The 25,572-nt window shown below is 34.9% G+C and overlaps 2 protein-coding genes across 4 annotated transcripts; both read right to left on the bottom strand.

The window, feature by feature from the left end:
• Nucleotides 1-394: 394 nt before the first annotated feature.
• LOC132271010 (serine/arginine-rich splicing factor RS2Z32-like) lies at nucleotides 395-6,868 on the bottom strand. 3 transcript variants are annotated; one of them, XM_059772231.1, is made up of 7 exons: nucleotides 6,785-6,868; nucleotides 3,970-4,079; nucleotides 3,126-3,165; nucleotides 2,913-3,008; nucleotides 1,936-2,132; nucleotides 1,761-1,844; nucleotides 395-1,035 (listed from the first exon to the last, which is right to left on the bottom strand). In XM_059772231.1, the coding sequence occupies exons 2-7, from the start codon at nucleotides 4,074-4,076 to the stop codon at nucleotides 588-590; spliced, it is 972 nt and encodes a 323-aa protein (XP_059628214.1). In that variant the 5' UTR covers nucleotides 4,077-4,079; nucleotides 6,785-6,868; the 3' UTR covers nucleotides 395-587. The 3 variants fall into 3 exon arrangements, with proteins under 3 accessions (XP_059628214.1, XP_059628215.1, XP_059628217.1); XM_059772232.1 differs by having other exon boundaries at nucleotides 3,970-4,076; nucleotides 6,785-6,847; XM_059772234.1 differs by lacking the exon at nucleotides 6,785-6,868 and having other exon boundaries at nucleotides 3,126-3,409.
• Nucleotides 6,869-8,313: 1,445 nt separating this feature from the next.
• LOC132271008 (ribulose-1,5 bisphosphate carboxylase/oxygenase large subunit N-methyltransferase, chloroplastic) lies at nucleotides 8,314-25,360 on the bottom strand. The gene is made up of 15 exons (XM_059772229.1): nucleotides 25,025-25,360; nucleotides 24,676-24,782; nucleotides 22,524-22,587; nucleotides 22,315-22,425; nucleotides 22,055-22,114; nucleotides 20,838-20,945; nucleotides 17,803-17,872; nucleotides 17,120-17,160; nucleotides 16,935-17,015; nucleotides 14,189-14,224; nucleotides 13,702-13,785; nucleotides 12,112-12,242; nucleotides 10,527-10,615; nucleotides 10,267-10,415; nucleotides 8,314-8,777 (listed from the first exon to the last, which is right to left on the bottom strand). Exons 1-15 carry the CDS (start codon nucleotides 25,136-25,138, stop codon nucleotides 8,628-8,630), a joined length of 1,395 nt encoding a protein of 464 aa, XP_059628212.1. The 5' UTR covers nucleotides 25,139-25,360; the 3' UTR covers nucleotides 8,314-8,627.
• Between the last annotated feature and the right edge of the window lie 212 nt (nucleotides 25,361-25,572).

Here is a 25,572-nt window from a genome sequence, read left to right as displayed (position 1 = left end):
AAATAAAAAATATGTTTTACCTAAAAAAAAAAATTAATCTTTTACAATTGCACTTTTAGGCATTTTTAAGCATTTTAAGCATTGCACTTTTAAGCATTTTTTTGGTACATCGTATCCATTTTCATTTAAAATTCATTAACCAACCAAAATTCATGGTGTAAACAAAATTGGCTCAAGATGTTTGTACTTGTTCTATAAAACCATACCTCTAAATGGTGAAAAACCCTCTGAAAATTCACCTGAATACTCGGATAATAATAATACATCACAGTTTAACGCATGTTCAATATAAAAAGACTTGTCACCGAGTGGTAAATCTCAAACTACCCGAAAATAAACATACATACATATACATACATACATATATATATAGAGAGAGAGAGAGAGAGAGAGAGACAGAGAGAAGCACAACTATATAACTAATTATTTCAAGTAACATGGCAAGGAAAGAAGTAGAACCTCAAGACAACATCCAATATCCAAAAATCAAGAACAACCCAGGTTCAGGAATTTCTCAAGAACACAATTTATGTTTCTCAGATAACTAAAAGCGCAGTTTCAAGTAGAATGAGTGCCATTCGCCACTTTTATGCAGATTCGCTACCCCTTGGAGAACCATGGTTGTTATCATCATCATCATCAACAGGACTACCAACATCCCGAGCAATAGGGCTAGGGCTGCGACTCTGACCATTTTCTTCCACAGGGCTCCTATCCTTGGGACTATCTCTCCCAGTATCATTCATGGGGCTCCCGCTCATTGCCCTGGGGCTCCCACTCATTGCCCTGGGACCCCCACTCATTGCCCTGGGGCTCCCACTGTATTCTGAACCATTGGCCTGCCTACGGTCCCTTGGAGATGGGCTACCTCTCTCTCGTGGGCTTCTCTCATCTGGTGTTAGGCTATGCTTTCTCCCTTTGGATGGTAAGGGTGAAGCTCTCAGCCGCCTGGGGCTCCTGCTGTGACGAGGACTCCTTGATCTTCTCTCCACACGTTCAATGCTTCGTTCCCTCCTTGGAGGTGACCTGGAGTGACTGGAGGGAAATCAAATTAAGGACAAACAAAGTCATATATTGAATGGACAGTAAAACAAAGCACAGGTTACAATACAACTACTTTCTAAAAAATATGTACATAAATGACTCCTCTCCTTCAAGGATTAAAACCTCCACAGTATCTCTTCCATTTGCCAATAGGTCAGAGTTTGTAATAATGGATCACAAACCAACCACCGATTACGATTTTTATTTATATCATGCTCTTCCTACACTTAAAGAAAATCTCGGTCACATATCTATGAGTAAATAGTTAATCAAATGGTGAAAAATGTGATAAATGTCAGTTTCTGACAGGCACCATACACTTGTGTTCATGTTACTCGGAAATATGTTCTGCCTATACCAAACTAGTGGTACTCAACTTTCCAACTACGTGGACTCAGACAACATGAATCCTAATTTTCCCATTCCCTATCCAAGGTTGTTATCATAACGTTTCTGACCAACTCTACCAACCATTAACGTCCGTCATCCCCTTCAGCATTATCCCCCAAAAGCATTGCCACAAGTATGAACCATGCTAATCTTCCTTAATCCTTGCTAATTCATGTTCACAGAAACCTAAAAACTAATTAAATGTAGATTACACAATATTAGACACCGTAGGAATGTATCGAGGAAAAATGCTTCAAAATTAACAGAAATATCATATTACGCCAGACACACAATATACAGTCCAAGAAGGCACAAAAATGAAAAACCTGTAGCTACGACTCCTGCTAAAACTGCGGCTTCGGCTTCTGCCACGTCGAGGAGATGGAGATCTGGAGTCACTCTTTTCACGTCTGCACCAAAAATCTTTTTCCTGAGTAAACAACTTTCAAGACTTCCAGAAAATGAGATGTAGGCATACAAAGATCTCCAGAAGAAGGGTACCTTAGTTTCTTGGGACTGTTCTGACAGTTTCTTTCTATATGGCCTCGATCCCCACAGCGATAGCACTTGTTCTTCCAGTCCCCAGCCTTGCAATCTCGAGCCCAGTGGCCGTCAATTCCACAATTAAAGCAGCGCCCTGATCCTGGAGGAGGACCTCTGCCAAGATATTCACGAGATCCACCTGGACCACGAGGGCCCTATATTGCAATTCAAAAAAATTTAGCATTGTTCTGATTTGTAAATGAGTAGCAATCTCTTTGAAATCCTGTTTAAATGAATGTCCACACAATGATTGAGATTACTAAATAAAACATAAGAACAGAAAATAATATTGTTCTGAAAATTAAAGCAATCTAGTCTATTAGTTATGAAAAATCTGGATCATGAAAAAGGTGATGAAACTAGAAACATGTGTTCTTCCGGCTGGCATGACAATCAGATTCGGACAACTGTTTTAACATTTCGATCAAACACCAAGATAGGATACAAAGAGGTGGCTTGCTCAACGGAAGGGAAAAGGTTAAAAAGCCAACTATAAAAAGAGAAAAAAGAAAAATATTAACATTATACAGAATGCAGGCCAGGGAAGCATGAGATTCTTCTTTTTCTTAGTCTCCATTATATTGGTATGTAACATTATAAGCTTGAATTGATTAATTTAAGTGTTAATGCAAGGACAAACTTGATATTGACCTAGCAGGATAAACATGTTACAAGAAACAACAAGAATAATTGATAAGTATAATTAATTAATTCCATAAATACACAAGTAAACATAATCTCAAACAATTAAAAGTATAATTCCATTTACTCATTGTTTTGAGTTCCATTAATCATTCATATGCATAACAATATGACATCATAAAAAATGTTATGACTAGCATTATAACAGCATAACAACATAACCAAGTAACAATTCATCAACTGTACAACGGGATCAAGAACCATATACGAAGCATATAAACCATACAACTTACCCCCTTTGCAAATTCCACAATTATACGACTTCCATCATAATCCCGACCATTTAAGGAATATCTTGCATCATCAGCATCTCGAGGATCACTAAATTCCTATTATCAGAAGAAAGAGCACATATTTACAAAATACATGTATTATGAGAAAGGGCAATATACCCCATACATGGAATAACAAAAACATGAGTGGGGAGATTATGAAGAAATACATACAACAAAGGCATAGTCGCGCTTCATATCCACATCGCGTATTCTGCGTAAACCGGTGCCAGAAACAGTAAGGCCATCATGACATAAGAACCGAAGGGTTGATACTTCGCCCCTCTAAGATGAACTAAACACCACTTTGAGATTGTTGCCATTTCCATCAAAAAAACACGCAATAACATTATAGAAAGAATCGCCAAAGTCCCCTATACACCGCAAGAATTGTGACCAATTCCACCCAAGGGCAACCTCTCACCATAGACCTCCAGGTTGGGCAAAAGCCCAGAAACCTTCAGAAAGATCATTCAAGTTAAATCACTGAGACACATGGGAGAGGGTGCAACTTTCTCACACATGTTATAAAGAAAATCCAGTGTCAATGACAAGCACAAAAAGAGGCTTGGCTAACACTTCATTGTCTCATACACACCTTGAAGTGGATAAACCCCAGAAATGAGACCAATGATCACTATTCCACATTGGAAATTAAATATTAAATAAAATGTGAGCTAAATTGATTGAATCATGCAACTACTTTGTGCAAGATCTAACATACAATCTGAAAGGTCCGTGAGTGCACTATGTTTGAAAACACACACATGTTAGAACATTTTTTACAGAAGATAAATGGGTTAAATTCGACAAGATTAATCCCATGGACTCCTCTCTCTTGGTAATAATAAGACCAGATGATAGAATTACTGCTAAAGCTTTTATATAAAAATTCAGCATGATATATATATATATTTTTTAAAAAGGGTAAATTTGAAGGCTAGGGCTGAGCTTGTATCATCAATGATACCACAACACAACATCTTAGCAGAGCTTAATTGGCAAAAAAATTTGTTACCTTCCATATCTGCTGAACAAGTCCTCCAAATCACGTGATCGGGTCCGCGAAGACAAGTGGCCAACATAGAGACGCGAAACACCACGTCGATCATCATACCGAGGCATTTTCTTTAAAACAAAGATAAGAGTCCATTAGTGATCATCATGGAAACAACTTGGCAATTATTCATGGATTGAATACACAAATGCGAATTTATTTGTTCATGTCTTTACCATTTAACAGGAAAAGGCTGACTTCCCAAATCACGACAAGTCCAATTTTTTTCCAAAAAAAGAAAAAAAAAAATAATCTTTCAAAAAATACACGACTATAGTGTAGTGTTCAGTATTATCAAATGCTATTTCAATGAAAATCATCAAATCAACGGCAGCTAGAAAGATGTTGCAACTAGAGTGGCAAATTAATCAAGATCAAGACTATTTGGACTTGGCTCATTCATTCAATCATTCATGTCTCAAATTGACTTGACTCGGGCTTGTGACAAGAAATTAAGCTTGTACTGTCTAACAGCAGGTTGAGATTGGTTCATGTGCTCATAAAACACATTATCTTAACTAACTATTATATTTTAAATTTTTATCAATTAAATATGCACAATACTTTTCAAATTGAAAAAGCAATTGTAAGAATTGTACTTACGAGCCGAACGAATATTGTCCCAGCTTTGGTCATTTACTAAACAAGCCTATACTCGAGTTTGGTTAGTTTGCTTAATGAAGGAATAAGAGACAAGCTATTCGGAGTTAATTAGGCAACTTATAAACAAATTAAATCGTCAAGTAAAACCCATAATTGGTTGAAAATTTACAATAATTAGCATGACAAAATATATAAATTTATTCCATTTTTTTATTAATAAAAGGGCAAATTTCGTAAAACCCCCAATACTTTCATTTTTTGATCATAAAACCCCAACCTATTTCTAAAAACCCCTATACTTTTAAAAAGTGTTCACATTGCCCCAATATCCGTATCCGACCCGTTAATTGGGCTGTGAAATGACAAAATTGACCTTACCATTTAATATTAAATTAAAAACTGAAAATTATTTTTTAAAATTACTAAAATACCCTTCAAGTCTTCTTCTTCTTCACCCCCTTCTCTCTCTCTAAAATATGACTTATTCGTTCTTACCACCGGCTCAACTATAGCTCCCTCACCCTGTGGCGGATCCAAAACCAAGCAGCGGCGCTCCAGCTCCCCATCATCCCCTGTTCCAACGATTTGGTTCTGGACTGGAATTACGAAAAAACCCGAACCAAAAGTTGAAGATCTTGCAGGCATTGGCTTCTTCACAAATGCCCAATTATCAACTTCGTCAGCCCTAGACATGCCTCTTACCTCAACACCACCACCACCAAGCTACCTGTACCGATTAGAGCTGCCGGAATCGAAGGACGGTAGAGATTTCTTCCCCGATGCCCAATTATCGACCTCATCAACTCTCGAGGGTTGATCAAAATCCGAAACCTTAGAAGGCGGACCCCTACGATCGTCATCGAATCCACCACTGTAAGATCTTCGATTACTTCCCCAAGTATTATCACCATCTCCGTCTCGATCCCGCATACAACCCGGTCCTCCACTGGACCGGCCGTAAGAAGAGAAACCCCCGCCAAGCCGGCCGGGCTAAGCATCTCGTCCGGCGTCAAACCTTTGTAATCAAACACCGGTTCTGGGCGCTGCATCGTGATCTCCTGCAAGCTCATCATCTTCTTCTTCGGCTTGGTGCTCACCGCATCCCTCAGACTCGGAAAGCTCTTCGAATCCCCACCACCCGCTGCCGCCACCTTCTTATCCGCTTGCTCCCTATTTAAGGGTTTTTTTGTAATTTAATAAAAATATTTTTATTTTTTAATTTAATATTAAATGGTAAGGGCAAATTTGTCATTTCACAGCCCAATTAACGGGTCGGATATGGATCTTGGGGCAATGTGAACACTTTTTAAAAGTGCAGGGGTTTTTAGAAACAGGTTGGGGTTTTATGATCAAAAAATGAAAGTATTGGGGGTTTTACGAAATTTGCCCTTAATAAAAGAATATTATAAGCAATACAACTACAGAACAAATTCAAAGTAAACAGATAAGAACATCATGCAAACTGCAGAACAGAAACAGCAGGAAATGAAATGGACTGTATGATGTGTAAACATATGATAAACCTTTCTTTAGAAAAATTTTGAGAAAATTTTCAGAATACAGAAACATAAATGGAACAAATAAGATTTGAGGTAAATACAGGTATAGCCTGTTTATTGGTGAAAATTTACCAACAAAACTATTCTGATATGAGAAAGGTTTCAAGAAATCAAATGTCGAAATTTGCTCAAAATGCTTTTTTTTTTCTTTTGATTACCATCTAAGATAGGCATATAAAATCCAAACTTAATGCGTGCATGCTGATTGGGGTTATAAAATCCTAATAGAAATCCTGTTCCATAGGTTGGATAATTCAAAACATGCACGAAAAGGCAAAATTACCAACTTTCTTCTTGTAATTATATCCTAATTATAGCAAAATATACCGTTTATAATAAATACATGCACATGTATATCTATATATAAAAACACGCGCATAGATATAATATAACAGATCTAATCAGAGTACCCAAAAAAAAAAAAAAGATTTGTAGCATATATAAACACATAAAGTAGCTGAAACAAGAAAATATAACCATTAATTTAAACAAGATCGTAAATTTCGAGGAACCATTAACACGCATAAATTCAGAGACCGTACTGAATCATAAAATCGATAGAAGAAATTCATACAAATCCACACAAAAGATCGATATAAATATAGAGAGAGAACCTTTGGAACGGAAAGGCACCGAAATGGATAACCCTAGATTTCGACTGAAAGGGGTCTATGGCGTTTCTCTCTCTTGAATTTATAAACTCGAGATCGTTAGATTCGACGGCTTGGATTCGTTTTTTTAACCGACAAATATGATCCAAAGAAAAGCCCATAATTAAATGGGTTGCAAACTTGTGGATATTTTGGGTTGCGCTCTTCTCGCCCCGTATTCGTCGGGTCAAGTCTCAACAGTCTTTTTTAGTTTTAATCAATAAAAACTGAACACCTGTATTAAAAAATAATAATAATTAATATTATTTTGAAAACGTTTCACAACGATTTTGAGTTAAGAAAATACACAAATCATCTCAATTTAGTTCAAAATAAATATTTTTTAAATTATTTGGAATCAGGAATATTAAATATTGTTCTGCTATTTATGATTTTCTCTCTAACATCACATAACAAAACCTGATTTACTCTCATTTTCTATTTTTAGTGGACTGTTTCACGATGAATAATTTCTAATTTTTATAATTTTTTGCTCTTCGCACATTCATACTAATACTAACATTTTGAATATATTCCGGTTACATAATTTATAAATATGTTATTTCTTAACTGTCCATGCCATAAAATGTAATAAATTCTAATAATAATATTAAAATATAATAAGTGATAAAATATAGTAAAATATAATAATATGTAAATTTGCACAATACACAATAAAAAATAAATTTTACCATCCCAAAAGTCACCACTGTACCCAGAGGCTTGAGTATTCAAGTCCTGGGTGAGTTTTAATTTCAGCAATTAAAATTTTTCTAGATGAATGTGGCAGTTCCAGAAAATAGTAAAATTAAACACATTTGCTAACAACAACATTAAGCTATCATGTAGCACATCTTTCGATGAACTCCCTGATAATTTGCTTGAAAATTGACAATTTTATATTTGGTTCCATTTGTTTGAGCGTAAAATACTTTTTGAAAAATATTTTCTGATATTTGATTGTCGTAAAATATTTACGAAGAAAAAAAAAATTAAAACCTAACAAAAATAACTTATTCATCAATTTTCGACAAACTATTTCACACGTCCGATAAACTCGACCTCAACCTCGACTTAGACCTTTACCAAACATCGAAAATTAAAAATAAAAGAAATATTTTACCTGAAAAAAGTCGGAAAATATTTTCCGTTGAAACAAATGGAACTAATTATTTTCTTTTTAAAATTCAAAACAGTGTCAATATTCTTGCAAAGTATCAATTCCTTCTTTCCAACTCCAAATACACACATGCATTCATCCTGTAAAACAAAATAGAACAAAACAGAAGGAAGAAAAAATACTGGACATTATTACTGTAATTAACATAAATAGTAGTGTCAAATTAACCACCCCTACCTCCCAAAAAAGATTACAAAGGAAAAGGAAAACAATTAACATAATTAACATTAAATTCTTTAACATAGCAGCAAGAAACCATAACCCTTTTTCATAATATCAGTTTATAACGCATAATTGCAACTCAAGACAACCATTTAAGGTAATAATTTAAGGATAAACAGTGCTGCACTTGTCCAGAAAAATGTTACAGTATCCGATGTCACGTAAGAGGCAGTATTTTCAAATTTGTTGAAGAACATGTGTGTGTGTGTTTCTGACCGACCCCGGAACCCATGGCTGTAAAATTGTACAAGTATCAGAGAAGTATGTCGCTTTGATGTTAGGTTTATATCATGATCCCACAGGTATGCTGATTTCTGCAATCAGTAATACATAAATTCCTGTCAAGTGCTCGTATCTGACTGCATGAACAGACCCTACTTTTCTGCTACCAAAAGTTATGTTCTTCTATAATGCTGATAAGCTTGCACAGTAGTTCTTCAGCCACTCAGAAGCGGATTTGAGGACGCGAAGCTCACCAGTGAGGAGATCCCGAGCCATTTGCCTCCTAAGAGAGAGTTTTTCAAACACCAAGGGAGAACTGGGAGGCCCCAATGCCTGAACATGCATGTAAAAAACTCAAAACCGATCTCTTTATGAACATGCAAGACAAGGAAGCTCATTCCATGCAATTGTTTAATAAATTGCACGAAGATAACTTATCAAAGATCAGAAAGGCGCCTTAACTGATCGTACTAATGAATTTATACTTTCGGTCATTCATGCAAGATCAATTGACATTGTGCCACAGAAGGGCAGAGATAATCCCACAATTTCTATTTCTCTTGCATTTTCCTATTCCTGTTACATTTTTACAATGTGTGCAAGTAATGCCCCATGCAAGACCACAAGGCAGAACTCTTTGAAGATGCAAGGGATGATGATATTGATTGTTACACTGAGTTTTCAGCAATATAAATATTGTAAGGTTAATTTCAATTGCAAAGAAATAGTGAAAATGTGAAAGAAGTGAGCAGTAAAATATTGAAACATCGCATTTAACTTCAAAGATATGAAAAAGGAACTATAAAAGTTACAGATTGAAATTTTATGAATAAGAAGAATAAGTATCATCTACTGATTATTAGCACAAGGTATGGATATGTAGATCAGCACAACTTTGATATATGTAAAGGGAAAATACCATTCATTCTACAATTTTAACTTCAGAATATGACAAACTAATAAATTAAGCAGTTCGGCATCCATTATATTGGTAATGAAATGAGCTCAACTTAAAGATAACGAGTTTACTTTAACACAGAATATTCTTCCAAAAGTTGATCACATTAAATTATAGCATGGAGGTTACTTGAATCATTTTAGATAAAAGGTGTAATCTATTCATTTGATATGTTCATTTTATACTCTTTAAGCGTAATTAATATGTTCAGTTGACCTTCTACTAAAATGGTAAGCTTACCCCAAGGTACAGTAACATGCCACTTTATCCTATTTGAAATGTTATTGTTCCTTACAAATTTATATGACATTTTCACACCAATAATTTCGTGCAATACAGGTAGTGGCTACAATGGAATTTAATTTTTTTAACCAAAATATAGAATAATAACCTTAAAACAACACTCTTGACACATCAATTCTATCAGAATACAACAAAAATATAAGTAGTTTTATACATATGATTTCTTAAGAAATAACCATCCTCATAAAAATATGACTTGTTAAATTTATTATATTCGTATATTCAAATAGACACGATCTTGACTGGATTGATTCTACATGGATCTGAGTTCAACTGCATAATTAGAATTCTCAAGTCAGATTCAAATTTGAACCAATGAGTGAAAATCAGTATCCTTATTGGATTAGTAGGTGGATTAAGATAGAATCTCATCTTGTTCCAGCTCGTTGAAAGCCCTTATAGAAATTATGAAGCAACCAAATTGAATACAGAATAGACAAGTTATTTGAAATTTCTGAGTATTTGTGCCACAAATAGATTAAAATTTGATGTGGCGTTTGTTTTCTAGGTTTTTCTATGCTACTTTATCTAATTAATGAAGTAAAATTGGTACTCAGTTACCTTAATTGACAAATTATATTTCTCAATTGGCTGAGTAATTCGTGAAAGCAAGAACTGATGTGCTTGGATTTCTGTGCTCGTATTCTTCAAAGGCTGTCGAGCCAGCCGCCCATCATTTCGTGCAGCTTCAGTTGCCAATTCATCAAGCTCTGAATATGCAGAATTAATAAATAAAAAAAACTATGCAGACACATAGACTAAAAGAAATCCATATCACCAAACAATTTAAACTATGGACAAAGAGGACAACATGGTTGAACCTTGAGAAGAGGTGGACCATAGAACACGAGCAAATGCGCGTAGCGATTGTGGTATTCCCCTTCCTTTCCCTTTAGCAGACCTCACTTCTCTATATAATAATTTAAGTTGTAAGAAACAGAGGTGGGTATTGAAAGCATAACCACTTAAGTTATTGGCCCATTACATCAAAGTATCAACTTAATTCAACCAAAGACTGCACAATTAAGTTGGATGCGGATACAGGGGCACCATCATAGTAAGTAGCTATTGTAACTTCAACCAATAAATCAAGTCAACATTCAATTTCAAAAGTTCCAGAAAATAAAAGTCACATGCACTTTATTATAATCGAGTTAATATACTCTACATATAATAGTATAATGAAGATAAAAGAGAACTTCAAAAAGGGAATTAACATAAAAAGTGATTCAAGTGAGCTTAACTTGGTACCATCAGAACTACGCCAGATTTTAAACAAAAAAAGCAGAATCAAGTACAATATATAAAGGGTTCCTCCACACCCCCTTTAAAACCTTGCTCCACAAAAATGGAAGTGTCAAAACTATTCATCTGTTTATTATTATTGTTATATAAATTTTAGTTTCAGAATTACCACACCTTGCTGATTTGAAGAGCTAGTCGAAAAGAATCTCTTTGAGAATCTTTTTAACATGGATCGTGAAGTCTCACTTCTTTTGCAAGATTGCAAAACATATCTTCTTGCAAGATTCATTCCAAGAAAATTGATTTGCATATTTCAGGGCTATCTTGGTAAATTTTTTCCATCATGTTACAATCTGTGCCTAGTTTATTAACAAAGGTATCACATGTAACCATTTGCAAACCACCAAATTTATCCTTCTGGACAATCCAAAATATCCACAATCAACTCACTAGTTCTTTTTCTCCCCCAAATCCTAATCACGTAGCTAGATCATCAACCAATTTTAACCCTTTTCAGATATACTTGTTTCCCTGCTGAATCTTTCAAGGATGGTTAGTTAAGATCCATATTGCTTTAATACCAGAGGTCAGCTGCCATTTATTACTTGTTAAAACTGTGTTCAAAGTACGATCCTATCCATAATAGATCATTCTTCATTCTAATAACAAAGCCCTTCTAACACTCGCTCACAATTCTATCTCGAACTTCTGGTTACTCATTTCTGGTTCACCTACCTTAGTTTATGCTTGACATATTAGAACCCTTTTTTTCAAATAACTCTTACATAATGATAGCATGAAGTATAACCATTTTTCGACAAATCGGCAACCAAGTTCCAGTAGTGCATTAAAGCCTACTGATCAGACCAACATTTCTATATCACCCTTTTGTGTTCGTAGGATAATCATTTTCAAAGAGGAGCACTGGAAACAAGCAATATCACATAGGTCAGCCTCAAGCATTTCAGACTCTCTTTAGATCGAGAAGAAATCTAATTTCCTCTTTTAAAAAGAATTGAACTTTCCCTATTCCTTCTAGTTTGATATTTACCTGAAATTTTTTCTTCATGTTTTAGTTCATGATAGAAAGAGAAAGTACACTTCTGGATTAACAAAATGGCATCCATGTTAAGATATCAAATTTCATGAACCAGTACCAACTTGATAGTGAAAGAATCCCAAGAGCTGGAGATATTGACATCTTTAATGGTTGGTGCACAATGTTCATGCAGAAGTTCCAACTTCATTGCACACAGGTGATCGTGATGAGGTATATCAACCTGAATTTGAACCTGAGAATAACTTGTCATTTTAGAAGGAAAAAAAAAAAGGGCCAGAATCTGAATTTCAGTCACAAAAATATAATATACACCCATATCATTGCAAATTCGATAAATTAAACAATATCCAAGCAATGGAAAAGAAGAGGACAAATTAGGAACTACAAACAAAGAAATGCCCTCAGATAACCAAATGATGTATAAACAAATTAAAAAATACAATAAATTTGGCATCAATAAGGAAAGGCCACTGATCATTAGTGGTCTCTTTGGTAGGAAGGGATAAAGGAGGAGATGGCACGATAGAGTTTTCATGGTTTTAAATTTAGGAGGAAAATTGGAAGGGAAAGGAATAGGGGGAACCTTTGCCTCCAGCTACACCGTATTCCTTCCACTTAAAAATGGGAGGGAATAAGGAAGAAAGGGCTAAATAACATTTGAGGGTAATATGGAATATACCATTTGAGCAATGTATTGGCCCCGTACACAGCAGAAATATGTTGCCATATGCATGTACAGATATGAGGCATTAAGAGATTGCCATAAAACATTCACTAAAATTTCTAGGGAATTAGCACCTTTAGGTACCATGCATATTAAACGTAATATATAAGTTTACAGAAGAAATTAAAAAAATACTATATCACAATAAACGCATTTCCAAGTTTGGGCATGCAATTATAGAACTACACAGGTAGAGTCAGCAGACATGCATATAAATTACGCCACACATATAGCATATAAATTATTTTTAGGTAAGAATTTTCACTCCCTTCTCTTCCACAAATTTACCTCAGTTTATTTTAATTTTGTCTACTCTCAAGAAAATTATCCTTGTAAAAATAAATAATAATAATAATAATAAACTGACAGGTCCAACACTGTTGACCAAATGTATCAAAAATGATATTAAAACAGAGCAGTTTTAGCAACCAATCTCAAACAATACCCAAGTAGCCATTTAGCCAATTACTACACGTATTGTATAACTAATATTTGCTTGGGCCATCAAATCGATCGGGTCATGAATCAGAGCCCACCAGGCATATTGTGGAACCTGTTATGGGCATCTAGCAGAGGGCTCGCAAGGCCCAGAATGATTCTTCAGTTTCTTAGTTGTTGTTTGGGCATTAATCCCCCTTCTAACAGAAAGAATCATTCACAAAGTGTCTGACTACCTGTAATTTTTTCTTTTTCCTTTTGTGAGTGTGTAAGAGCATACATGTTTCTTGCATCTTTTTTACTAAGAACAGCATACTCTACCTTGTACCAACACAAGAAACAAACGATTTGCAGAGTGGCAAACATATCAGAAAGAGACTAAATTTGCTGGGACAGAATGAAATGTACTGGTCAATATTGATTGACAAGAATAGTACACAAAAATCAATTTATAAGCTACAGCAACATTTTATATCATTGAGAAAGAATGCCATGGTAAACCTTCATCAAGTTGAAACACAATACTTACCTCATCATAAATATTGCGAGGAAGTGTAAACCCAAAGTCCAATAGAAGAGTTGCGTTGGAAAATTTTCCGTATCTTATCATCACCTGAACAAAAGCTGTGTGCATATCAAAATCAGAACTCAAAAAAAAACACACACACACACAAATCACAAATACATAGCCACAAATGATAGATGTGAAAAGTATTTGTAACACAAGAAGAAACATGTGAGCAGAACACTTGGATCATGGAACACAAATTATAAAGCTACTATTGACGTTATTTTCTTATTAGAGATTTTCAAAACGAAGGAACCATCGAACCTTTGGTACACGCCCACCAAATAGTGTCCTGTGGTAGGAAATTATAACACAAATCCACCAGATACAACAGACATGACCAAGGCAAACAAGGTTTTCAAAACCAACATATAGCTCAAATTTTAAAAAGTGGAGGTTAAAATAATTTCTCAAGAAGAAGAGAGAGTATATTATAGTTGCATCTGACCTGGTCTCCAGGAGCATAATTACGATCAGCAATAACCTGTGCAGATAAAAATAAAAAGTGAAAAGGCTTGAAATTTTCTTAAATGGGATTACTGTTTCTGCAACTAAGGTATTGAAGTGACCGCTGCTATAGCAAAGACGAATCAATATAATCCCTTATGCTACCCTAACAGCCTGTCAATATCTAAGTTGGCATGAAGAAGTGTTGAGTCTGCATTTTATGTAAAAGAATGCAGCATGAGACACAAGGATTTGGGTGGACTATGGACTATGGCATGGGAAAATAAACAACAAACTTCACTAACATAATCGAGAAATTACCAAAACAAGCCACAACAATATCCAACCAAAACAGCGACAAGTAGAAAACCCCAAAAGCCCAAACTCTCTCAATTTGATATGATTATTGACGCCCGAGTGAAACCCTAACAGAATATGCATAAAAGAGTCTCACAACTCTCTACATGAAATGCACTCTCAAGAATCATGTTTTCCATGATACCAGGAAAAAAATATAAGGGAAGTAGTTCTAATAAAAGATCTTACCTAGTGTATGTCCGTGCTAGGAGGAGAAGATTGGAGAGAGACTTAATCTTTGCTTTTATTTTGCACAAAGTGGCTACTCTAAAATCTACACCTCAAGCTTGTTCCTAGAGATTTTACCATTGCACTAAGCAACAAAATTCAACATCATCATCATCATCCTTGCCTTCATCCCATATGCTGTGTTACCCAGACTCGGGTATGGGTGTCGGACACGGGTACGTGTCTAGAGGTTGGATTCATCCGTCTTTCAAATGCTAAAAAGTATCCAAAAGTTGGACACAGACAATTGGACACGTCTTAATTATTAAACAATAATAAAAGCATAGGGTGTTTATCTGTTATTTAAGAGTATTAAGTATTTCTACATCAAGAGGAGACATTCCGTCCTACCCTCTCTCTACAAAAAAGAAAAAGAAAAAAGAGATATATGCATCATTTATCTTTTAGTTGGTATAGTAGATGTTTTTTTACAAGAAAAGCAAGTAGTTATAGTCTTCTGGGAGTCAAAAAGGTAAAAAGTATATGTAAAAGTGAAAAAAGTAAAAAGTGACTGCACAAGGCTCAGTGTATATGGTTTTTTAATACTCCTAAGAAAAAGCAAGCAGGAGTAGTCTCCTGGGAGTTAAAAAGATACGAAGTAAATGTAAAAGTTAAAAAAGTTAAAAAGTAACTGCATTGGGCTCAATGTGATAAGGCACTTAGAAACAAAGAAAACGTGGCAGTAAAAATGACCATTCATCTCCCACACTTCAGAACATTAAATAGAGAGATGAAAATCCCTGAAATGGTGTGAATGCACTCTCAGATAAAATCAGAAATGTGTAACAATCGCACATGAGGGAAACCAACCATCTTCAACCTTCTAGAAATCCTAATTTCGAACCAGCAGCCTTTGATCTAACAAAGAGACGCGAGCATCTCTTCATCAATCGTTGATCAGCCATGTCTGATAGAAGTGAAAAGGCATTCAACCCATATTCTGTGTCAGTGTCCATGTCGTGTTGTGTTGACACAGACACCCGAGCTAACCCGAATGGGGACAACCATGAATTCTCTTTTTTCATTCTTTTCTATTATACACCATGTGTTCTCATAGACTTAATATTTTGAAATCATTTTTAATTACTTCATCCCACATAAGTTTTGGTCGACCTCTTTGTCGTTTACCTTCTAAGCAAACAACCCTTCCTGTTTTAATAGGTGTATCATTGGGTCTATGCTGAACATGTCCATATCACCGAAATCTACTTTTCCTAATGTTATCATCTATAAGCGCTATACCTAGTGTTCACCTCACACGTTCATTATTGATCTTAATTTTTTAGTTAATCCTATAATCCAACGTAGAATCCTCATTTCCGCTACATTAATGTGTTGCATTTGTGTCTTTTTCCATGCCGAACACTCTGCTCCATACAATATTACTGGCTCAAAAACCGTTCTATAAAAAATTTCGTTTGGTTTATTTCGTATTCCTTTGTCACAAAGGATACCACTAACTTGTCTCCATTTTGTCCATCCTACTTACTACATCACCATCTATCTATACATCTTTTTTTAATATTGATTCTAGATAATGGAAGTAGTTATTTTGAGTAACTCTTTGGTCTTGAATTGTAATACTTGTATTGTCATCATTTTCCAAAAAAAAATAGTTATCTCAAAACAAAATCCAAATATCTCCACAACTCCATTGTACCAAGCCAATGGTCTTTAACACTTTTTCTGGATCCATAAACAAGATTTAATGTGTTTGATGAATTTTATATTGATTTATTAGTTGATATCAGCAAAAATTGCTGTCACAAAATTGCTGACTCATGGAATCATAAGATAATCTGTTCTTGGCGTTAGATTTTTACATTTAAAACAAATCCAACTTCACAAATGAAACTCCATTTCTAAATAAAAAATAATGCCTAAAAGATCAGCAAAAAAGATTGGAACGTTGTGCTTTGATGGCAACAGTTAGCACGAGTAAAGAGTGAAAACGTACAGGTAAATTTTGAATTGAAAAATGACAATATAACACCAACAACAAACAAAACAGAGATAACTTTCACAAACATAAGAGGCCAGACTGAAATTATAACATTCTACTTTTACAATCCAGAGCCAAAACAAATTGTGTGCATCAGATAAGCAGTGGATAAATATATACATCTGGAGAAGAGGGGGAGGGTGGGTGGAAATGGGGATACCTCTGAGAGTTCTTTGCTATCATCACTCAATAAAACTGCCTCTGCAGCACCATCATGATTCAGAAAATCTGCGAATGGAATCTATAAGATAAGTTAATAATTGAGAACATTTATATCAATAATATATACATAAGTACTAATTATCCTCTTCACACAAATGTAACAGGATCATTACAGAAGTATACCAAGGACACACCCTTTGTGCTCCTCCATGCCCGAGATTCAACTGAATGTCCACAGTGAACTCATCAGAATAAAGAAACAGATCATAACTCCATGCAATTAACACAAATGCGTAAACAGAGATTTAAGATGATAAAAAAACATATGCAGTTTATTGAAGACAAATGTTTAATTTCGTTCTAAATTAAGTTTCAAAGCACAAGTGCAATTTTCTTAAATTTAATCAACAGTAATTTTTTCAGACATTATGTTTATGAGGTCTGATATTTCTACTGCATAAAATTTTCCAAAATCACGAGCAGCTTTTTAAGAAATCGAAAATTTCCAATTAGTCAATTGAGAAAAGATGAAACTTTTAGATGGCCAAATCTTGGAAACTTTTGAAAACGAGACCGAATCTTATCTCAAATGTCCACTATGCATATGCTGATCATTTGTTTACTACCCCATTGCATATTGTCAAAAACTCGTGGCAGTGTACCATATGAGGAAATTCTAACCACTAGCCTATGAAAATTGAACTAACCATATAAAATATGTGGATATGACCTTCATAGTTCAAATATTTGGAATTAAACGAGATTGTGGCATTCAATTAAGTAGAGTTCTTGACACCAAAGAAAAAATGTAAAAAAATTGAGAAAAATAACAGTATTGGTAATTACATTTTAGTAAAATTTAGTACCTAAAGCATATGCATGCTTAAAATCCTTAAATGTGACATCTCCAAAAATTCCAGGGAAGAGATCAAGAGCCTGAAATTAAATGACAAAGCTTATCATAATTGAACTGTATCAAAAGCATGCAAGGTAGAAGGCTGTACCATACCATATGAAACTCACCAAAAGGAAATACTACAAACACATGTATAAGAATATGCAACTTGCGTCTAGGATATAACAGTATCCAATGCATAAAATAGTTGATTTGGTTGATTAATAGTGTTAAATATTATAAGACATAGTAGGAGACATTTTGGAATATTTGAATTTAATATAGTAGTTAGTAGCAGGAAAATGGCAATATATCACAGCACAATCTTTCGTTTACGGTTAGATTAGTTTTTTTTTTTTTTTATTTTTTATAAGTATGGTTTAATTTTCATTTTGACAATCATAATTTTGTTGTGATGCTCCCTAGGATACTCAAATGATGGAACAAGACGTGTTGAAACCCATATACTTGAGATAGGACAACACAACTGAATGACAATAAAATTAATTTATGCTAGGAAGGTCAACAAGGGGGGCTATTTATTTATTGAAGAAACTAATAGGAAAACATACAGATAGAAAGAGATAGGAAAAAAAAAAGAAAGAAGGAGAGATCTTTATATGATTCTTATTGATTTAGAGAAAGCCTATGATAGAGTAACTAGAGATCTAATATGGAAGTTTCAAAAAAGAAAGGAGTTGCAGATATTGACAGGACATGTATAAAGGAAGTGTGATTATAGTTAAAACAACTGTGGGGGATATATGTGAATTTCCAATTAATGTAGGCTTACATCAAGGTTCAACATTAAGCCCATAGATTTCGGCCTCAGAATCGACAAGACACATTCAGGATGAGATTTAATGGAACTAGAGAAGCAGTCAGTGTTAAATTGGAGGCAAAATTGGAGGTTTGGAGGGAAGCTCTAGAATTAAAAGGCTTTAAGATAAGGGGGAATAAAACTAAATATATGGAGAGTAACTTTTATATAGCTAAAACACAAGTAGGGAATAGTGAAAATTGAGGACCAATAGATACCAAAAAGTGCACACTTTCGCTATTAGACTCAATTATTATCAATGAATGAGAAATTGGAGATGATGTTAATCATAGAATCAAGGTAAAATGAGATAAACAGAGGAGTACGCCTAATATATTATGTGATATTGTGATTAGTATATTCCTCTAAGATTGTAAGGGAAAGTATATAAAATAGTTGATACACCGGTCATTCTCTTTAGGACAGAATATGGGACAGTTAAAAAACAACATATGCATAAAGTGACAGTGACAGAAATGCGAATGTTGAGATGGATGTGAGGCAAGACAAGAGTATATTAAAAATGAACACATTCGTGAAATGGTTGAAGTAGCACAATTGGAGATAAAATGAGAGAAAACAAATTAAAATGGTTTAGACGAGTGTAAATAAGACCACTAAGTGCACCAGTTATGAAAAGTAACATGACCCACATTGAGGGTAATGCTAAGTAAAGGAGAAGGCCAAAATTAGCATGGATAGAGTTAGTAAGGAAAAGATATAACATGTAATTTGACTGACGTTATGACCTTAGATAGAGTAAAACAGAAAAATAGGATTCATGTAACCAACCCCAAGTAGATAAGAAAAGACTTTGTTCAGTTCAGTTCAGTTGTATTCATTAGTATAGCAGCTCAGTATCGCGGTGGTAGATTGGAATGTGAAAAAACTGAAAAGATAATTGTTCTATTACAATTCCTCTAAAACATCAAAATATCTAGATGAACTTAAATACTTTTAGAATATTGTAGGTGACTGATACTATGGCCCCATGCCATGTCATCACCATGTGGCATAAACCCTGCCACGTGTCTGGACTCACCGATAGACATTTCTAATTCCCTTATATATATATATAAATATTTAGGTATAGGTATATGCGTACATATTGTGTAAATATATCTGTTATACAAGGTCCCCCTCAGGCAACCTTTTGTGTTGTCCCCATGGCAAAAGGATCCTATACTCTTCCATATCTTGAAGCTAACGATCTCTCCTTCACTAAATAAGATTATTTACAATCGCAGCAAGATATAAAGCCCAATGGGGATTCCACCTACGGATAAGCCTCGAGAAAGCACCAAAACCCCAAGAAGTTCACCTATGAGGGTAAACCTTGGTTCATGGTAAACCTTGGTTCATGCAATGTACCTTGCAGTCTCTGTGGGACACAACCTCGCAGCATTATTCCTCCAATGGGATAATAAAGGGAATCGGCCTGATGGCTGCACACTCGAGGGAAGTTGAACTGGTTACGGAGAGTCTCTTGGCGTGTTACAAAGGGAAGAGATGATCTCTTAAGAGGCAAACACATGAGGTAGTTTAGGATTCCTCGCATTTCATGAAGGTACCCTTTAAGTCATGGTCAGCATTAAATGCCTGACTTCCCTACTCTATCAGGCTAATTAATCACATCACAGATTCTGGGATTTGCAGCCAATTAGAGGATCGATGATTAGATAATCTTTTGGACTTAGGGTCCATACCCAATGACGAAGTAGTATAACACCACCCCCCCCCCCCCCCCCCCCCCCCCCCCCCAAAAAAAAAAAAAAGAGTGAATGACCTGAGTAAAAGTAGACGGAAGGGGAAAAAAATGTAACTAATACCAAGTGTACTGGCTCAAGAGATCACCAAAGTTTAACCCCACCACCTTTTCCATGAGACAGCTTGGTACCCCACTTAGGTCCCTGCTTCTTGGCATTCTCATTGTTATAGAACTTAATACAAGCATCAATGATACTACCATCTTACAACCAAAGTTATCACCTGCTGGATCTACTCATCCGGTCTATTAGGATATAAATCATATACGAGGTTAGTTGGAATTAAAAAGAAGCCATATGAATTGCAACATATTCCCAGCAGCTACTGGGCCATAGTACCACCACCAGCTTGAGGCAGTAGACTAGTGAACTAACAGGACATAAACTTGTGAACCAACAGGGAAAACAATAACTACTTACTGGCTTAGCTGCCAAAAATTGATTCTCGATGTGAGTATTTCGTTTATTAGTTTCCCGATATACTGAGCTTTGCTGAATCATCTCCAACTCTCCCTCACTCCAGAATATCTGCAAAGATTCCAACAGTACACACGTTAAACATCATACAGGAACTTGTGTCCTTCAAGAAATATTGACAACTTCATTAATCACAAATGTATTCAAATATTGTGATAAGACTGCTCAATTGTAAGAATCTGTTTGTTATAAAAAGAGGAAACTAGTTGACCTACAGTAGATTACTTTTTTAAATGATAAAGAGAAAACATCAATCCACGATCACCTGTGCAAGTATCAAAGATCACAACCAAAGAAGTTGTGACAATGTTAATTTTGATGTATAAAGAAAATGAAGGCAGGTATATATTGCCTCTTCAAATAATGCTTTCTTCATTAACTTTAAAAAGTGTGTACTTTGTAGACTGATAATGTAAATTATTAGTTCTCCAAGGCTAAGGCTAAAAGCAGGTCAACATTCAGTTCAATATTTATTAGAGATCACAAGGAGCAGCCCATAACATGTTAATTTACATTTCATAAGCAAAAATAAGAGTTCTTTGTACATATTAACATATCCTATAGAATTAGTTCCAGAAAATCTCGACTCTTGAGGTGTAATTCTTTCTCCTTTTATAAGTCTCTTTAGGGTGTTATTTTGATAAGTGCTGCATACAGCTTTAGTGAATATCCATTCAAAAGACCAACAACACTCCATCTCCATCCATAACGAATATAATATGTTCACTGTTGTGTATTCTCTTGGCCTTGTAATAAATGCACCTTTTTTTTCAAAGTAGCTGCTATTAGACTTAAAAACCTGAAATGTACAAGATTTAACACAGCGCCAAGTAACTTGTTATTGTATAACACCATACCTAGTGTTCTTTCTAATCAATTTATTATTTTATTTACATACAACCTTCTATTTGATCTGACAAACTGAGCTTAATCTATCATGACATAGAGATATAAAAAATATGAAGAAGTTCCTATTAATGGATCTCTATTTAAACATAAACACGAACCCCCCCCCCCCAAAAAAAAAAAAAAAAAAAAAAGGAAAAGAAAACTCTAACATCACTAAATTAGCCTTTAGCACGCATCAGGCAATAACTACATTTGGTTGTATCTACTACATAAATTGTTTACAGCACACTAATAAAAAATAAATAAATTACCGTGCAATACATCTCCTCAGGCTGCGGAAGACGGCTGATATAAGGGGCCCATTCAGAATGCTGCACAAAAAAAGGGAGGATAAAGCAAATAATTATTCAGCTCCAATTGTTTTTCAAAACAGGCCGAATAATTGTAACATCAAAGCACGCAACCTGATGAACAAAAAATCAGAAACACGCAACAGGGTGTCAAATATACACAACTACTGATAAAGATTAACTATCCTTACGAAGCTTGAAAAACAAAAAGTAAACAGTACCTGACCCATTTTCTGCTCAAATAAAATGATTATAGCAAGCTTTGCAACATTGCCAACTTCATCACTTAACAAAGAATTAACTTCTGGAATGAGATTATCCTGTGCTATTTGCTGCAAATCATACAAAAGAATCATTCACAAAAGTTTAGGATGCCCAAGCAACAGAATGGACTTAAAATATTAAGAAACTGCAACTCAGAATAATATACCACATCATAAGGAACCTTCAACATGCAATCCCCAGCTTCTATTGACTTGGAAGCAAATAATGACCTGTTGTCGGAGCATATATATATAAATACATATACAACTAAATAAGAACAGATATTTGCAGACAAGTTTATTGCAATATGATATGAGAGATTCTCAATCTCATAACATGGCAAAAAACTTTTTTGACAACTAAGCTTGATGTCCTCATTGATGGAACAATAAATTTAGCAGAAAAGGGTAGAAAATGAAGAGAACTTTTGCTCAGAGTCATTGCTGGAAAGGAAAAATAAATAAATAAACCAATCAATTGCATATCACCTGATCTTTCTTCACCAAGAAAATCATAAAATTAACTGCATATCTTCACATACTATAGCTTATCAGTTTTTAAAGACGGATATCAGCCAATAATCTGAACGTGGGAAAACATCCTAGGTGTTCTGAACCCAAGTAGGCAATTAACCACACAAATAAACCAATTACTTAATAAATCTTCCTTTTAGCTACCATTCCAGGTGTAGCACTGCCAATGAACCGCAAAAGTGGCCATTCATTTTAAAATACTATCAAGAGAAAATTGCAAATTGCAGGGATCAGCCATCCTTTAATGGTACAATCATCATTTATCTTGCAATTAGAAATATAGTAATAATAATAAATAAATAAAATTGCACAGCACATGTCACGTCTGAATACCCCAGATTTTAACCTAAAATTGTGTTTGCATTTCTTTTACATCCATCGATTGTGTATTCTGCAATTTTTTTCCCTCTAGCTTCTGGCATAAAACACTAACTTTCAACATCAAGTATATCTGCAGCATTTCATCCTTTGCTAAGACACTAATTATAAACATCAGGTGTGTCTAACAGCATTTTATCCTCTGTAAAAAATGTTAATATTGGCATTTCTTTAGCCCACCATGAGAGACAAACAAGTTAACATAATGCAAAAACTGTGAACTTAGCTTCCCACTTCAGGTGTAAATTGAATAGCAGAGCTCTGCCCAGGAACTTTATTATGGAATCAATTAATATGGTCCCATGAATTCCAAACTATTCGATTAGACAATGACCTTATGATTTATGCAAAATGTTTTTGTCATTATACTTTGATTGATTGTATACACCTTCTCAATGAAAATGATAAAATGTTTTGTAAAAAATAGGAATTAGGAGTGGTGTTGATTTTCCAGGCAGGGAGTTGTCCAATGAATTTCCCATCAACAGTAAAATGAAAAACATCATTTATTGCATGACCTTCAAAGCAGGCACAATGCCCTAAAAGGAACGCGTAAGGTAGCAACAACTACAATAATCACAGAATTTACTAGTGGAATCCATGCTAATTCCTACACTGTAAGTTGTCAACTAGCCACCATGTATAGCATTTATCACAATCCTTGGGTTGCAAATGATAAAGCATAAATAGCTTCGAACCATACCCTGTTGCTTCACCTTAAGCTGGGTATAAATGCTCCTCAGTCCAACCCAAATCAAAAGGGATAAGGTAAAAGACCAAAGGACCTCTAGCCCAATGGATCTCCCCATCCTCAAAGAGTAGGGGAGGCTTCAAGCCCAGGCGTGGGCAAAAAGTGTTTGCGCGTGTGTGTTTGCTTTACCATTCAAAAGAAAGAAAAAAAAAGTTATTCCTTGTCTAGAGTACAATACTCTCAAAGTCGCAATGGCCTTGTTATCATTTGCTTAAATGTTTCAATTGCTACAAGTTCCAAAAATTGCCTTTCGGAATGGAAAGGAATTATTGTAACCACAACAATATAAATAACTTCAACAATCATTTTAGTTCTCCCTGATCGGTCCTGTAACTTAACAATCAAAGACATTGTATCCCCTGAAATATATATATATATATATATATATATATATATATATTGGGGGATAAATGCAATTCGTTTTTAAACAGACAACATACATATGCAATTGGATAAAGGCCTTTTTAAAATATAACTCTTACCCCACAACAAATTTGACCAAATTCGGAAACTCTCGAAGAGTAATGTTCTTTAAGTTAATCTTTCTGAAGTGATTGAATTTCGAAAGGCAACAAATTAATAAGAACCTTGGATTGTTACTAGAAACAATCATCAATTTAATGGTAAAGATTTTCAACAAAACAGAGGGATTAGACCTGCCATGTGCAGACTTCCCAATTGATAGCCCGGACGAAATTTCAATCCCAGCCTTGCGACACAACCACGGCAAGAAATCATCATCTCCATCCAAACAGTCTGATACCTGAGGCAATAGTCCATTAACAGCGTCTAACAAACTCGAAAAGCAAAATCAATCAAACTTTAAAATAAATGCAACGTGTTTAGCTGATAATCAACCCATTCAACCGCAAATAGTCTCACTGAGATTTAGGATTCTGAATTTAAATTTACTTTTCTTTTCCATACACTGTCTCGGCAACAAAAAGGGATGGGAAAGAAAATTTTCAGTGGAAAATAAGAAAAGATATTTGAGTTTAGTCGAACCTTGGCTGAAGAAGGTGATGTGAAGAAATTGAGTTTAGAGTAGATGCGATAAGAGAGAGTGAAAAGGGGACGTTGAGACCACAATGGGTTTGAAATTCGAGTTCCCAGTATCATCGTAGAGCATGTGTACTGTGTGTACGGCGGTGAAATGTTTGTGCCTAGGGTTTTTTAATCCGTTCGTACAGCAGTTTCTTGATCCGGCAGACGGCGTCGTTAGGAATGGAGTTCGCGCCAAACAATCTTACCCCTTCCCGTTTAATCGACTAGCTTAGTGGGCCATCTGTACTTGGAGGAGATGTGGAGAACATTTGATGACAGAAATGTATATCTGTTTTCAAAAAATTGTCCTTCATGGTTCCATAAAAATAAAAATAAAAAAACAATGAGTTGTTGAGTTGCAAAATATAAGCAAGCTCTTTGTATAAACAGTCTTGTGGACACAGTTTTGTTTTATGAGTTTTTTATAACTCTTTTTTGTTTTTTTAATTCTTACTGAATCATAAAAATATTTTTAAGAAATTATCTTTTATATTTATCTAAAAACATGG

This window comes from Cornus florida, unplaced genomic scaffold (genome assembly GCF_030987335.1).
Source record: "Cornus florida cultivar Cherokee Brave unplaced genomic scaffold, ASM3098733v1 CherokeeBrave_3.0.0_Hap2_Chr08, whole genome shotgun sequence".
NCBI lineage: Eukaryota > Viridiplantae > Streptophyta > Magnoliopsida > Cornales > Cornaceae > Cornus > Cornus florida.
Note: the sequence above shows the minus strand (reverse complement) of the source record. Positions and strands in the feature narration are given on the sequence as shown.

Coding starts and splice junctions, on each gene's coding strand:
- LOC132271010 (XM_059772231.1), bottom strand. CDS start 4,076: ATGCCTCGGTATGATGATCGACGTGGTGTTTCGCGTCTCTATGTTGGC. Junction 3,166..3,969: donor TTGTTCAGCAGATATGGAAG/GTAACAAATTTT, acceptor CGGTTTACGCAG/AATACGCGATGTGGATATGA. Junction 1,845..1,935: donor AACAGTCCCAAGAAACTAAG/GTACCCTTCTTC, acceptor TTTTTGGTGCAG/ACGTGAAAAGAGTGACTCCA.
- LOC132271008 (XM_059772229.1), bottom strand. CDS start 25,138: ATGATACTGGGAACTCGAATTTCAAACCCATTGTGGTCTCAACGTCCC. Junction 20,946..22,054: donor CTGAGGAGATGTATTGCACG/GTAATTTATTTA, acceptor GAATCTTTGCAG/ATATTCTGGAGTGAGGGAGA. Junction 10,416..10,526: donor ATGGTCCACCTCTTCTCAAG/GTTCAACCATGT, acceptor CTGCATATTCAG/AGCTTGATGAATTGGCAACT.